The sequence below is a fragment of the Tinamus guttatus genome, unplaced genomic scaffold, assembly GCF_059628265.1.
Source record: "Tinamus guttatus ecotype Peru unplaced genomic scaffold, ASM5962826v1 Tinamus_guttatus_pri_ptg000580l, whole genome shotgun sequence".
NCBI lineage: Eukaryota > Metazoa > Chordata > Aves > Tinamiformes > Tinamidae > Tinamus > Tinamus guttatus.
In genome coordinates this window covers 616,975-630,566 of record NW_028289114.1, presented here as the reverse complement: position 1 = coordinate 630,566, position 13,592 = coordinate 616,975, and the positions used below count along the sequence as shown (strand labels likewise).

General features: G+C 55.5%; 1 protein-coding gene across 1 annotated transcript; it reads left to right on the top strand.

Annotated features, from left to right (window-relative positions):
- Nucleotides 1–701: 701 nt before the first annotated feature.
- Nucleotides 702–8,278, top strand: RPN1 (ribophorin I). The gene is made up of 10 exons (XM_088534644.1): nt 702–949; nt 1,505–1,569; nt 2,928–3,234; nt 3,662–3,871; nt 4,809–5,001; nt 5,330–5,429; nt 5,698–5,836; nt 6,023–6,142; nt 6,629–6,874; nt 7,886–8,278. Exons 1-10 carry the CDS (start codon nt 725–727, stop codon nt 8,066–8,068), a joined length of 1,788 nt encoding a protein of 595 aa, XP_088390770.1. The 5' UTR covers nt 702–724; the 3' UTR covers nt 8,069–8,278.
- Nucleotides 8,279–13,592: the final 5,314 nt, after the last annotated feature.

The window sequence follows — 13,592 nt, the reverse complement described above, 5'->3', positions numbered from 1 at the left end:
CAGCCTCTCCCTCCCCGGCTTGAGGGCAGCACGAGCTGCCCACACATGAAATCAGCAAACCCAACCAGGGGCCCAATTCTTATGGCACTTTCCATGAGCACATTAACCAAAACCACACAAAGAGTAGCAGCAGCCTGACAGCATTTTAAACCTGCTTTGTGAAAGCTTAAATATCTCTATAACATGCAGGTCAGCAGGAGATGGGCCTGCAGAACCAAATCCATCCCTGAAGCACGAATCGTAAGGGCAACAGCTTGGTAACCTACAGGTAAATTTAGACTGTGTGTTAGGGCTGAAATTTTGGGGCAAACGCTGCAAAGGCTCAGAATGACTCAATTATTAGGAAGGGAGCTGAACATGGAGTTGGCACTGGCTGGAGCTTGCAACGGGTCAGATGCTGGAGCCTTGTGTTCCCCAGCAAGCCCAGAGCCAGGTTTGGCTGAACCCATCAGAGCGCTACCTGTTAGCCGTGGATCCACAGGCAGCCCCTTATGCCGCGGGGCTCCCGGGTGAGGGGTGTCGTGTCCCAACACACAGCCCGGGCCGCTTGGCCACTGCTTTTCCACTCAGGCACTCGCGCGGTCGCCTGGTCGTCAGGGGGCCTCAGGCGCTGCTGGGCGCCGCCATGATGCGCCAGCGCCCCTGTTGGACGCCGCCATCTTGTGCCCTCCCCGCTCGGCGCGGGCGCCGCCATCTTGTGCCCTCCCCGCGCGCGCTGTCGGCCATGGCGGGGCTGCTGTGGCGGCTGCTCGTGTGCGTGGCGGCCGCGCGGGCCGCCGCCGAGCTGCTGGCCGAGGAGGTGCGGCGCACCGTGGACCTCAGCACGCACCTGGCCAAGGTCTCGGCCGAGATCGGGCTGGCCAACGCGGCGGGGGGCAGCGCCGCCGCCACCTTCCTGCTGGCGCTCGAGCCCGGCCTGGAGCCGCATCTCGCCTACCTGGGCGTGCAGGTGAGCGCGGGGGAGCGGGGCGGCCCCGGGCCCGCCGGCTCCCGGGGCGGACACGGCCGCGCCGCGCGGCGGGGCCCGCGCGCAGGGACACGTCGGCACCGCGCAGCGCTTCGTGATGCCGGGGCCTCTCCCCAACGAGGCTCGCGTGCAGCGGGGTCCTCTGGTCTCAGAGCGGCGTCACCTCTGTCCCCCGGGTCCCCCCTGCCCGCTGAGGTTCCCATCACTGTAGAGAAATCAGGAAGTTTGACAAAAATTCGCACTCACACAGGTGACAGTGGCTCTGCTGGTTGGGAAACCAGGCCTAGGTAGTCTCCAAAGGGTTGTCAGGAGTCTCTTCACCACCAGCTCTTGCACATTAATGCAAATTTCATTGACCAAATGGCAAAAAAAAAAAAGATTAAAGAGTTGTATTTAAAATCAAATAGTTCTCCATTAGGTAGTGCTTACTGTGGGTGCATCCCCATACAAAAATGCTGGGGGATATATGGAGTTTTCCCTGTTCACGTTAGTGCCATCGAACTGCAGCGCGCTGACCAGTCTGTTGTTTTGGACCAGGTGAAGGGCGAGGAAGAGGAGGAAAACATCTTGGAAGTGAGAGAGACTAAAGTTAAAGGTAAAAGGTGAGTGTCACCCTCTAAGGGTTGGTACCTGGAGCTTGCACATCTGCACTGCGGCATCTCCCCTAGAGTAGGGCAGAATATAACTGTAGGCTGGCATACCTGGAGGCATCCCCAGTCCTCGAGGTCCACGCTGCGCCCAGACAGCACTGGGTTGCTGCAGGATTGAGGAGCACCGTTCACACACGTAATCGAGTTCAATTCCTGCAGCCCAGGAGGTCTGGCTAAAGTCATTGCACTTCCTTAGATGCTCATTCCATAGGATGTCATCCTTGTGGCTGTAGGTTCTGCACTGAGCCAAACACGGGGCAGGCATGAGCAGCATGCCGCTGCTGCTTGCATCCTAGGGCTGCTAGTGCAGGGAGAGGCCAGCTGGAGACAGAGCCTTAAATGCTCCCTACAAGGGATTCAGCTGCACTCAGTCTCCCTTAATGAAAGGGGCAGTTCCCAGAGTCCTGCCTCCTACCCCAGCTCTTTCCTGTTGAGGGCCTTAAATAATGTCCTCTTCTTTCATTAAAAGACATCAGATAAGATGGCACAACTGTAGCTGTAATGCACATTCCCCAGTGCTCCCTTTCGGGGGGCCTCAAACAGGCTGCCCTGGTATTTACAGAGAGATTAGAAATGCTCTTTGGCCACGTCCCCAGAGCAGTGCTCCTATGTCTGACGTGGGCAGTATCCCTGCATCCGACGCTGCAGCCCGGCATGGGTTGCTGCAGAGAGGGTGCTCCGTCACCTCATGCCCTGCAGGCAGAGCTTGGGATGTTGTGCACTTGTCTAAACATTGAACAGGCAACTGAACATTGAACAGGCAACTGCCTTTGGAGCTGTCTTCAGTAATGCAGTCCAAACGCTGCTGGTTTTCTGACCATCCCTTAGTTTTGGATCCTGCGTGTGCACAGGTGGTGCTGAGCAGAGAGGGAATAAACTCCTTGGGAACAGGGAGCGCTTAAGGTGTCAGTGATTTGCCTTCTGGGCGTTTGCTCCTACTTCCTCCCATTCAGGTCATTATTTTTGCCTAGAAAACTATGGAAAAGCCACATTGGAACGTGTATTATAGAAGCGGAACTGGAAGGGAATGTATCACCGTTTCCTTTCCAGAATGGGACTGGTTGGCATGGCAAACCAAAGACTGTACTTGTCCCTGGACACTTTTCACCCATTGTTGCTCCCTGTCCTGTTTATCCCAGTCTAGATCAAGCACATCCTGTAGGACAAGATGTGGACCCCACCACACACCCATAAGTGATAGAGAACCCCAGAAGGGCTCCCATCCACAGGGATTGTCTCAGGGTGTGCATTTGACTGCTGTCTTGGGGGAGAGCTGACATTTATGACTGACCTGCTTTTCTCCCTTCCAGTGGGAAATTCTTCTCCGTGAAGCTGCCATCCCCTTTGGCGCCAGGAGCCAAGGTCCGTGTGTCTGTCGAGATGGTTTTCACGCACGTCCTGCAGCCATATCCCACCCACATTACCCAGAGCGAGAAGCAGTTTGTGGTCTTTGAGGGAAATCACTACTTCTACTCACCATACTTAACCAAGACCCAAACAACCCGGGTCAAACTGGCCTCCAGGAACGTGGAAAGCTACACCAAGCTGGGAAACCCTTCCCGCACGGAAGACATGATTGAATATGGCCCCTTCAAGGACATCCCTCCCTATAGCCAGGTAAAGATCCCTGCAAAGAGGCTGTTGCTTGTTGTTTTGCCACAAACATCTTGTAAATGTGGGATCTGCATGTCAGGAGACTGGAAAATGGGAAGTGGAGGCAAACCATGCATGGTTTGGGCAGGGCTATATTTGCAGGGGGTGGATTTTGCTGGTGCATCCCCAGTGGCCAAGAGACTTTCTCCAGGCTCCTCCACTGCTACGGCGCTGCCGGCGGAGCTGAGCATTTACCTGTGACTGTGTTACCTGGTGCTCTGCATGAACCGGGCTGGGGTGACTCTTTCCTATCAACCAAGACTCTCCAGCAAAGCCTTCTCTGCAGACAGCTTCACCTGCAGAGTCTCTCCTGGAAGGTTCTCTCTGGAACATGGAAGCAAATAATTGGGAAGAAGTTTGTGGCTAATCAGTTATCCTTTCTCCTTGTTAGGACACCCTGAAGGTGCACTATGAAAATAACAGCCCATTCCTGACCATCACCAGGATGACCCGAGTCATCGAGGTTTCTCACTGGGGGAACATTGCGGTTGAAGAGACGGTTGATTTAAAGCACACGGGAGCGGTGCTGAAAGGGCCGTTCTCCAGATACGACTACCAGCGACAGCCAGACAGCGGCATCTCTTCTGTCAAGTCCTTTAAGGTTGACGTTTTGTATCTTTACTGTAGCTTCCCTCTCTTGTATCCTCAGATAAAAATCCAGTTATCCTTCTCTTTTTCCTTTGGTGACTGTACGTGAGTAATATGGGAACGTTGAAGATCTAAAATATCTGCAGAGAAGGCCCATGGGGGATGGATATAGCTAATAGAGGTACAGGAGAAGGTACAGGTACTAGGAGGTTACATCTGTTGACCAAACGCACTGCACTGACCAGGTCATGTAGTGTCTCTCCATACTCCCACTGCTCCAGTCTCAGGGACTCTCCAAAACCCTTATTCCCCTGTGCTGACAGCTCTGCTTCCCCATACAAGGACCCTTTATTCTGTCCCCACTGTCTTGTTTTCCCAATTGCCCCCTCTGTTACAATCTCATTGTGTTGAATATTAATTAGAAACTCACCCATTCATTCCTTATCATGAAGCACTTGGAGTGTCTGCTGGCCAGATGTGAAGAGTATTTTGTGTTTTCATCTCAGCTGAAAGCTTTCTCGCTCCTCGAAGTCTCCAGGACTGATGGCTGTAGTTCTCCAAAGCAGCCCAGCCAAACAGAAATCTTGTTTTGCTGAGTGCAAAACAGCAAGTTCAAGAAGTTAGGAGCAGTGGGCTGGAAGGAAAAGGGCATTACTGCCCTGATGGGTGTGATGAGATCCCTGCTGTCTGGGGTACTTGGAACTGGGCTGAAAAAAGTGCTGGATTCTCCCATTCACTTAGAGGCCAAGTGATTTGGGCACCAGCACTCACTTTTGTTGCTGATTGCTTATAACAGCACAATTTTATCACTCAGTGTAACTGCTTGGCCATTTGGGGTCTGTCCCATGGGAATGATGTTCCTGAGGCTTAGCATCTGTTACTGGTTTTGCCAGCTCTCCTGGAAAGGAGCTGCAGAGCTGAGGCATTGAGCGTTGCTTCTCCCCATGCAGACCATTCTGCCCGCTGCTGCCCAGGACGTGTATTATCGAGATGAAATTGGAAACATCTCCACCAGCCACCTCCTCGTCCTGGATGACTCTGTGGAGATGGAGATCCGGCCCCGCTTCCCGCTCTTCGGGGGATGGAAGACTCATTACATCATCGGCTACAACCTGCCAAGCTATGAATATCTCTACAACCTTGGTGGGTGACACAGCGGAAGGGAATAAGAAAGTGTTTTCTGTGTTTTAGAGTGGTTGTGGCACAGTAAAGGACTCGGTCGTTTGAGCTGCACCTTAGCAACAACAGCACCTTAGCTGTTGTTTCTAGAATATGCAAATCCATCCCTCTTTTCTGTGCTTACTTCAGGAATTGGTACACTTCTGGTTAAAATATTCTTGGGTCAGCTAGTGCCCTGTGCTGTAGGATATATCCATCCTTTATTCTGCTCTTGCTTCTGTTAAGAACTGTATCTCAGTGTTGCCCCACGTTCTTCCAGGAAGTGTAACTTCTCCCTGGTTTGCCCTCTTAGGTGACCAGTATGCCCTGAAGATGAGATTTGTAGACCATGTTTTTGATGAGCAAGTTACAGACTCCCTGACTGTCAAGATCATCTTGCCAGAAGGTGCCAAGTAAGTGTCATTACTCCTGGCTCATTACCACCAAAGAGGCTGTGTTAGTGCCAATCCTCTGGCGTGCTCTAATGCCCTGAGGACAGTGAAACAAAACCACTGGCTGTGCATATAGAGGAAACCTTGGAACACAGCTTTGTTTCCTTTTAAAGGGCTGTTTGAACTACATAATTGACTTCATGCTAGAGGCCACAATTGACCAGCCAAGTTTTGAATTGCTTCACCTCAAACAGCAGAGTCATATAGGACTGTCCGGCTTTCTCTGTAGGAATATCCATGTGGACAGCCCCTATGAGATCAATCGTGCTTCGGATGAGCTCCACTACACGTATCTGGACACTTTTGGACGTCCAGTTATTGTGGCCCACAAGAGCAACCTGGTGGAGCAGCACATTCAGGACATCGTAGTGAGTGTCACCTCTGTGCACATGGTTTGTCTGACCTGCTGGGCCTCCTGTTTTCATCAGCACAGTCAAAACAGCTGTGTCAGGTTTCCAAAGCTCCCCTCCCTGCCACGTGGCCAGTTCCACTGGAAGAAGTTCTCTGCCTTAATAACATGGATCATTTCTCAGTGTCTCAATCTTCTCCTCTAGGTTCATTACACCTTCAACAAAATCCTGATGCTGCAGGAGCCTTTGCTGGTGGTTGGAGCCTTTTATATCCTGTTCTTCACTGTGATTGTCTACGTGCGGCTGGACTTCTCCATCACTAAGGTGCTGTATGATGAAGAGCCCTTTGGGAGCCTTAATAGTTTGCTCATCCAGTGGCTGGAGATTTTTTTAACCAGTAGTTTTTCTCTCTGAATATTGATGGTGAGTAGGCATCCATGTGGATGCTTAAATGGAGCCTTTTTCTATCATGCCCAAGCACTGATGCTCCTCTGCAGGGTTTGAATTGGTGGGTGAAGCCTGATCAGAGTTTTGTCTCTAGATAAAAGTCCACCCCTGAAGCAGAGTCTCTAGAGCCTGTCTGCAATTCTCTGTCTCCAGCCTCTATTTTGAAGCTGTGTGCTAGGTTAGCCTGAGCGCTGAAAGGCACTTGCCCATGTCAGTCCCTGAACGAGACACTTGTGTCATTAATTGATCGCTGTCAGTTGAGCTAATTGCAAAGGGAGTCATTTTCCTAATAGCCCCACTGTAAACATGGCCTGAAGCAGATCACAGATGTGATTGTCCTGATCTTCCTTTCTCCTCTTACAGGATCCAGCTGCTGAAGCTAGGATGAAGGTTGCCTGTATCACAGAGCAAGTTCTTACTTTGGTAAACAAGAGACTCGGGCTCTATCGTCACTTTGATGAAGCGGTGAATAAGTACAAGCAGTCACGGGACATCTCCACCCTGAACAGCGGCAAAAAGGCTTTGGAGACAGAGCACAAGGCCCTGACAAGTGAAATAGCCTCTCTGCAGTCTAAGCTGAAGACAGAAGGCTCTGATTTATGTGATAAAGTAAGAAATGTATTTTTTTTAAGGTCTGCTTTTCTTGGCTCTATTAAGTGTTCTAAGTCAGTTTTAATTTGTGGTTTAGCTTCTTCAGTCCTTATCTTTTTTAGGCCCCAAATTACATTTTTTTTTCCCCCAGAAGGTGTGAAGTTCCATTTCTTCTGTTGTTTTTTTCTCCATTCGTTGTTTTTTCTTTTCCTCCCCATTTGCTGTAATCTTGGCTACACAGCCCTCTAGGTGGTGTTAGAAACAGCACAAGCAACTGTTCACTAAAATGTCAGTTAAGCCAGCTGTGTGGGTGCACTTTTGTAATGGTCCCAAAGCTTGTCATTGAGCTCATGGCATTAGGTAAAAATAGAAACCATCAATACACTAACTGTTCCGGCTCTACTAATCACACTCACCACACCAAAGTCTTCTCCCTAATCCCTTATTTTCTTGCACACGTGACTTTGATGCTGACAGATCCAGTAATGTGATGCTTCTGGGGGGATTTTGCTGTACTGCGTGGAAAGCTGTGACACGAGTGTGCTCCCTCTGCCCTTCACTTACACTGTTTCAAGCCCTACCTGGAACAGCCAGCTAAGCCCAAGTGGGGACATTTCCATCTCCAAGGTCCATTCAAGCCCCAGCCACCTTGCTCACTCCATTAGCAGCCTGAGGAGCAGATCTGTCCCTGTGAACAGCAGCCCTCCTTCTCACACACCATGACCTTCACTGCAAGAAGGATGCAGCTTCCAGCCATCGTAGTTGTGATTTAGCTGAAAGCATCAAAAGCCATCGGTAACGCTCTGCTGTTTCTGTAGCTCCTGGTTTCTCAGAGCCCCTGCTTTGTCACCCATTCACACATTGTTCCTCATGACACAATGACAGGCAGCTGCTCAGGAGGCAATAGGCAGAGAGGAGATGTTCCTCCTACCACTGACGATGGTTTTTGGCCCAGAGTTACTGATCCAGCTTCACTGTAGGGCTGTTTTTGACTCCTCTCACATTCCCTTTGTTTCTCACTCCTGCCAGGTGAGTGAGATTCAGAAGCTGGACGGCCAAGTCAAGGAGCTGGTGCTGAAGTCCTCCGTCGAGGCGGAGCGGCTGGTCGCGGGCAAGCTCAAGAAGGACACGTACATCGAGAACGAGAAGACGCATTCCAACAAGCGCCAGGAGCTGGTCACCAAAATCGACAACATTCTTGATGCTTTGTAACGCGGTGGGTCAGTAACTGGGAGAAGGGGAGGGATGCAAAGAGAGATCAGAGGCCTGGGAGTGAACACACGTTGAGCCAAAAGTAGTAATGCTCCTTCCCCACAAAACTGGGGAAAAATTTCATGTGGAAAAAAAAAAGTCTGCAAGTAAGTTTTGTTTTTAGATTCTTTCACAGAGCCTCAGCAGTATCTGCTGTGCAAGGGACCATGATGTCCTGCTTTCAGGTGGATAGCAGGGCTTCTCGGGGTGAGACACAGCAAGGTTATAAAATAGTCTCCTGCTTTTGTTTGTCCCTGTGCAGCTGTGCTCTTACACACGGCCAGTCTGAGCACAGACGTGCTCATGGCAAACTCCAATCTCGCGTCCGGAAAGAATAAAGATGATTTTGTTTTAAAGGCTTTGGAATAAAACAGCGGCTGCCCCTGGTATTTGAGCAAAGTGGTGGGCGGGAAGGGGCCCGGCCCGGGATGACGGCACGGGTCTTGCCAGTGCCCGGAACCAATGTATGGGTGGCGCTGTTCCCGGGGGAGCAGAGTTCGGCATCGGACCGGCCCCCCACGGTTACATCACCCACTTGCCTTTTCCCCTTGGTGCGGCCCAAAGCCGGGCCCCGGTCCGAGGGCGCCGGTCTGGGTTCTGCGCGGGGACCGGGCTGGGCCGGTCTGGGTTCTGCGCGGGGACCGGGCTGGGCCGGTCCGGGTGCTGCACGGGGACCGGGCCGGGCCGGGGCCGGGGCCGCTCGATGCGGCTGCTGTTTCCCGTCTGCGGGGGCGCCGCCCGGGGGCGCCATGGTGGTGCGCGCGGCGCATGCGCAGTGGGAGGCGGCGCGAGGTGGGGAACGTGGCGCTGCGGGGCCGCGGGTTCGGGTCCCGCTGCCGGCGCTTGGCCGGGCCCGGGGCGTCCCCGCTGTCGCGGCTCGGGCACCGCGCAGGGCCCCCAGCGGGGCGGGGGAGACGGCAGAGCCCTCCTTCCGAAGGGCTGCGCGGGCACATACATCTCCACGGGGAGGCACTTCCACACGTCCCTCTCAGCAATGTCCCAGGCTGCTGCCACCCAAAGCCTGGGTCTTTCCTCTAGGTTGTAGGGGTTTAATGAGGGGATTCTCCTGTCCTGACTTTTTAAATGAGGCCGCAAATATAGGAGACTGGAAGCAGTTATGGGTAATTAGGTCATAGCCTGTTTCTGTGCCCCGATATGATCTGCTTTTCACCTGCCATGAAGAGCAGGAGAAGGATCAGTTTGCACTTTTGGGGAAGGCAGGGCACTCAGCAAGAGAACTGGAGGTCACCTACAAACCAAGCCAAGCACCTGTAACTGCAGAGAGATCCAAGCCACATCCATATTAGAATTATCACCAGATCCAGTCTCAGCTCCCAGCTCTTCCCAAAGTGTGGCTGTTGTACAGAGCCCTTGTGCTGGTGCCTGAGGAGGTATTTGCCATCAGGAACATTCAAGGTGTCCTTTCAACAGCAGATACCTGCTGCCCCCGTTAAAAGGCCACGCGAGGAGGGAGACCCCCATGGCCTCTCCACCCTCATGGTGACTGCGCCCTACCCCACCTTGAAGTACTGCTTTCTTGTCCCCAGTTACCCGGAGCCTCATCCCACACTGTGCAGCAGCCCAGGGGCCCAGCAATCAGCCTGCCCAGCCTGGCACTGCCCTTCTGTGGCCCAAGCCAGGTGCTGGGTGACAGGGACACAGGCTGTCTCAATCTGCCTGGGTGACCTGGGAGCGGGGCAGCCTGGGGCTGTAGCTCCTCTCTTGGGCAGACACTCACTTGCAGTAGGGCTGTTGGGCAGGGGGTTGTCAGGAGCACCACGCTCAGCCCTCTTGGCCCCGGGATGACCGTCACGGTCAGGTTTGTCCCCAGGCCTGGGTGGCCTCCCTGTCGCCCCTGGTCAGACAACATTTGGTCAAGGGGGTGACACAGCTGCCAAGTGCCCAGACAGGGCAGGGAAGCAGCAGGAGGGCCCGATCACACAGAGAGCCGGGGCCACCCCATCATGGTCCAGATGATGGGATAAAAGAGGCCCTGTTCCCGCTCTGGCTGGGATGCAAAGCCCCCAGGCAAGCAGCACAGCACCGCAGACTGGATCAGGTGCCCGTCTCCATTACAGGAGCTGCAGGAGATCCAGCCAACACAACAGCTCAACTCCCCAGCGCTGCTGTCTCAAGGAAGAGCAAAATCTTCCCAGGCTCTTTCAGGAGGCTTTTCTTTTTTTACAGAGAATGCAGGCAGCATGAAACCCCCTTGGCCACACAGATTCCAAAGTGGTTTTGTTGGGCATGTTTTGATGACAGGCATCTGACCACATTCTCTTGCAAGAACCAGCACCCATCACCAAAAGCTCCCCCTTGCAATGGGGTGGGCAAATGGGCACCTTGCCCAGACCCACGGCTGTCCCCAGCCTCTCTGATCCCTGCTGAGTTGCTGTTGGGATACAATGAGCGCTGCCTGAACAGGGTGTGGACAAAAACAAACCAACAAACTGCTAAAGCTCAAACAAACTTCCATTAATCCCTGGGACCAAAACACACATAAGACACAGGGTGGTCCTGGGGGCATCTGAGGCCAGCCGGGACTTTCCTGCTGCATGCGGGGGGGATGCAGGAATGTCCAGGAAAGGAGCGGGGATCAAACTGCCGATCCCAGAGACACCCTTATTTCCTGCCCCTCCTTGCCGGGAAAGGCAGCGTCACCTCCTCCTCTGCCCAGCTGCCCTGGCAGCCCCGCAGAGGGGATTGCGGCTGCACGGGGTGCCCTGGGCTCCCGCCACACCAAGGCCCCTTAAGCTGTAAATAGGAAGGATGAACACAAGGAAGACCCTGCTCCGCCGGAGCGCTGCCCAATCAATATCCAGGGGCTGAGGACAAAACAGCCGCAGCAAGAGGAGAGCCCTGGCTCTGTCCTCGGAGGCTCCTTTCTGCAGCCCTCCCCGGGTACCCGCGGCCTCCTGCTCCGCACACGGAGCCCACCCGCTGCTGGGAAGCTCACAGCCAGGGAGAGGCAATCCCAGGCAAGCAGCCTGCGGATGTCACCGCTCGGAGGCTTGGCACGGGCCCTGGGGACAGGCAGGGACCTCGGGTGAGCCGCGTGGATGCACCCATGCAGCCACTAATGCAACCTGCTTTTCAACTGGATTATGAAATAGGCTGGAAACACACGTGCTGTGTCATCCCCAGGGTGAATTTTGTCCCCAGCAGGGACAAGCCTTGTACCTGCTGCCTTGTGCCCACAGTCTCCAGGGCTGCTGGGGAGTCACAGCGGGGAGGTGTCCCCCACCCCAAAGTGCACAGCCCTCCCCGCTGGGGCTTTTAACCTGTGACAGCAGCCAATGCACCAGGAACCCTTGCAAACAGCACAGCAGGGCAACCTGGAAACCCGCACACCCTCGGGAGTCCTGCAAATCTGCTCCTGAGAATAAACTAAAAAAGGAAGAAGAAAAAAATGCAGCACCTACCAGGAACACAGGGCCTGCAGGAGCTGGGAAGACCAGAGCAGCAGCAGCTGATGGCAGCACATGCATCAATGAGGGCTGCGGCTGTTTGTCTCTGCCATATTTATAGGTGGGCAACCACCAACCTGAGAGGAGAGAGGGGCTGCTTTGCTTTCCAGGTGAGTTATCGGATATGGCAAACACCTGGCCCGTGCTCGCCCGAAAGCTCCGTATGGGAAGCTGTGCAGAGCCGTGTGCCACAGGGTTCCCTCTTGCCAGAGGGATAACCAGCCCTTCCCGGGCAGCAGGCGCCAGCGCTTCGGCCTTCGGAGCCTCTCCGGGCCACACGTTCCAAGGAGTCTCCCCTTGCCCGCGGCCTCCCCGCTGTCACCGTCACCACTAGGGGCGGACACGGGCGCCCTGCCGCCGTGGTGGCCACCGGGCCCATGGGCACCGCCATGGTGCCACCACCTTGGCACCGTCACTGCCGCCGGGGGGACCGCTGGCACGGGCAGGCCCTGCCGAGGGCCGCAGCGGGCAGCCGGGGCGCTCGCTCCCCGCTCGCTCTGCCCTCGTCCAATTTGTCTTGGCGCCTGACACCGGCGCAAACCCCAAGTGACAGCGCCTGCCCTGCACGGTTTTACCACAGTATCCTGCAAAAGGCATCTGGCGAGCTGATAGTGCAGGGGGGCTCCGCGCCGGAGCCGCTGCCGGAAGCGGCGGCCTGGCGGCGGTTGAGGACCCGACGCCTCCGCCGGGCCAGCAAACAGGAAACGTCCCCGCGGCTCCGCGCGCTGCTCCGGGGCCGCCCGCGCGCCCGGGAGCCACCAGCGCTGCCCGCGCGGCTGTGGGGACACTGGGTACCCGTCCCCGGCGGAGCTGGCGGGGTGCCCGCTCCTGCCCGGGGCGGCCGCCGGCCCCGCTGGCTCCGTGCCGAGCGGCTCGGGAAGCTCCTCCGAGGCACCGCGGGGCTGCCGGGGGCCCCGTGGCCCCTGCGGGACGCGGCGGCCTCGTGCCGGCGTCGGGCGGGCGCATGGCGGCGAGCGGCGCCGGGGCGCAGAGCTCGGCCCGGCCAGCAGGGACGCGGCTGGGTTCCCTGCGCCGCCGCCGCAGGCCGCCCGGCGGCAGGAGGGACCCGGGACAGCGTTCCGGGTGGCTCGGGGCGTTTAAGAGCGAGTCACCCTGTCACAACGCTGTCCGGGCTGAGGGGGTGGCCGGGGGAGCAGCGGCGAGCGGACGGTGCTGGTGCTGGGTACCGCGGCGGCCGCTCCGAGGGGAAGCGGGAGTGGGAAGACAGTGTCACAAGTGAGAAGGATCGAGCGATTAGCACCAAGGGAGGCGAATTATTTGGGTGCTTAAGGCCAAGGAGGGCACTGCGGAACCGGAGCATCGTCCCAGAGCTCACTGACCCGGAGAGCTCTACCGTCCCTTGCAGCCAGGGCTGGTGTTTAGAGGGCATTAAACCTGCCTTGCTTGCAAAGGAGTCAGCGGCACAGAGCTGGGCAAAGCCAGAACACAGCGTTTTCCAGATAAACCATAGAGCAGAGCTGAGAAATGGGAGGGAGGATCATCTTTTGCCCCATGACTTGCATACTCTCACAACTGGCTAAGGGAGACATAAGTGACACAGGCTGCTGCCTCCAGCAGGCAGCCAGTGCTGAAACCCCTTTGCTTGGCGTTATATTTCAGCAGCTGCTCCGTCCCCATGCCTGCCCACCGCGCCGGGCCCGCAGTGCCCCTGGCTTTGCAGTTTTCGATGCCTCTGTTCAGCATCCCTAGTTGTTCAACAAATGTGAAGGAACAAATGCGGGCTGCGAGCCAGCAGGGAAGCAGCAAGGCACTCTTCAGGCGCTCTCAGCTGAGTCCTGGAAGATTTCACTGCCCATAAAACACAAATTGGCACCGAGTTTGTGTCCTGGACGGCACCGGCTCCCACACTAGCTCTGGCCAACTCTATCTCACAAGCAGGAGGAAGCATTTCCCTCGCAAGAGCCCACTTGACGCATGCACACGTGCGTGCAGCCGTCCCTTCCATCACCTCCACTACAGACCAGCAAAACAGGGAGAAGGGAACCAAACTGGAAAGG

What these genes read in the sequence shown, in the direction of transcription:
- RPN1 (XM_088534644.1), top strand. Translation starts at nt 725, where the DNA reads ATGGCGGGGCTGCTGTGGCGGCTGCTCGTGTGCGTGGCGGCCGCGCGG. An exon ending in TGAATATCTCTACAACCTTG is followed by an intron (nt 5,002 to 5,329) that starts GTGGGTGACACA and finishes TTGCCCTCTTAG; the next exon opens with GTGACCAGTATGCCCTGAAG. An exon ending in TGGACTTCTCCATCACTAAG is followed by an intron (nt 6,143 to 6,628) that starts GTGCTGTATGAT and finishes CTCCTCTTACAG; the next exon opens with GATCCAGCTGCTGAAGCTAG.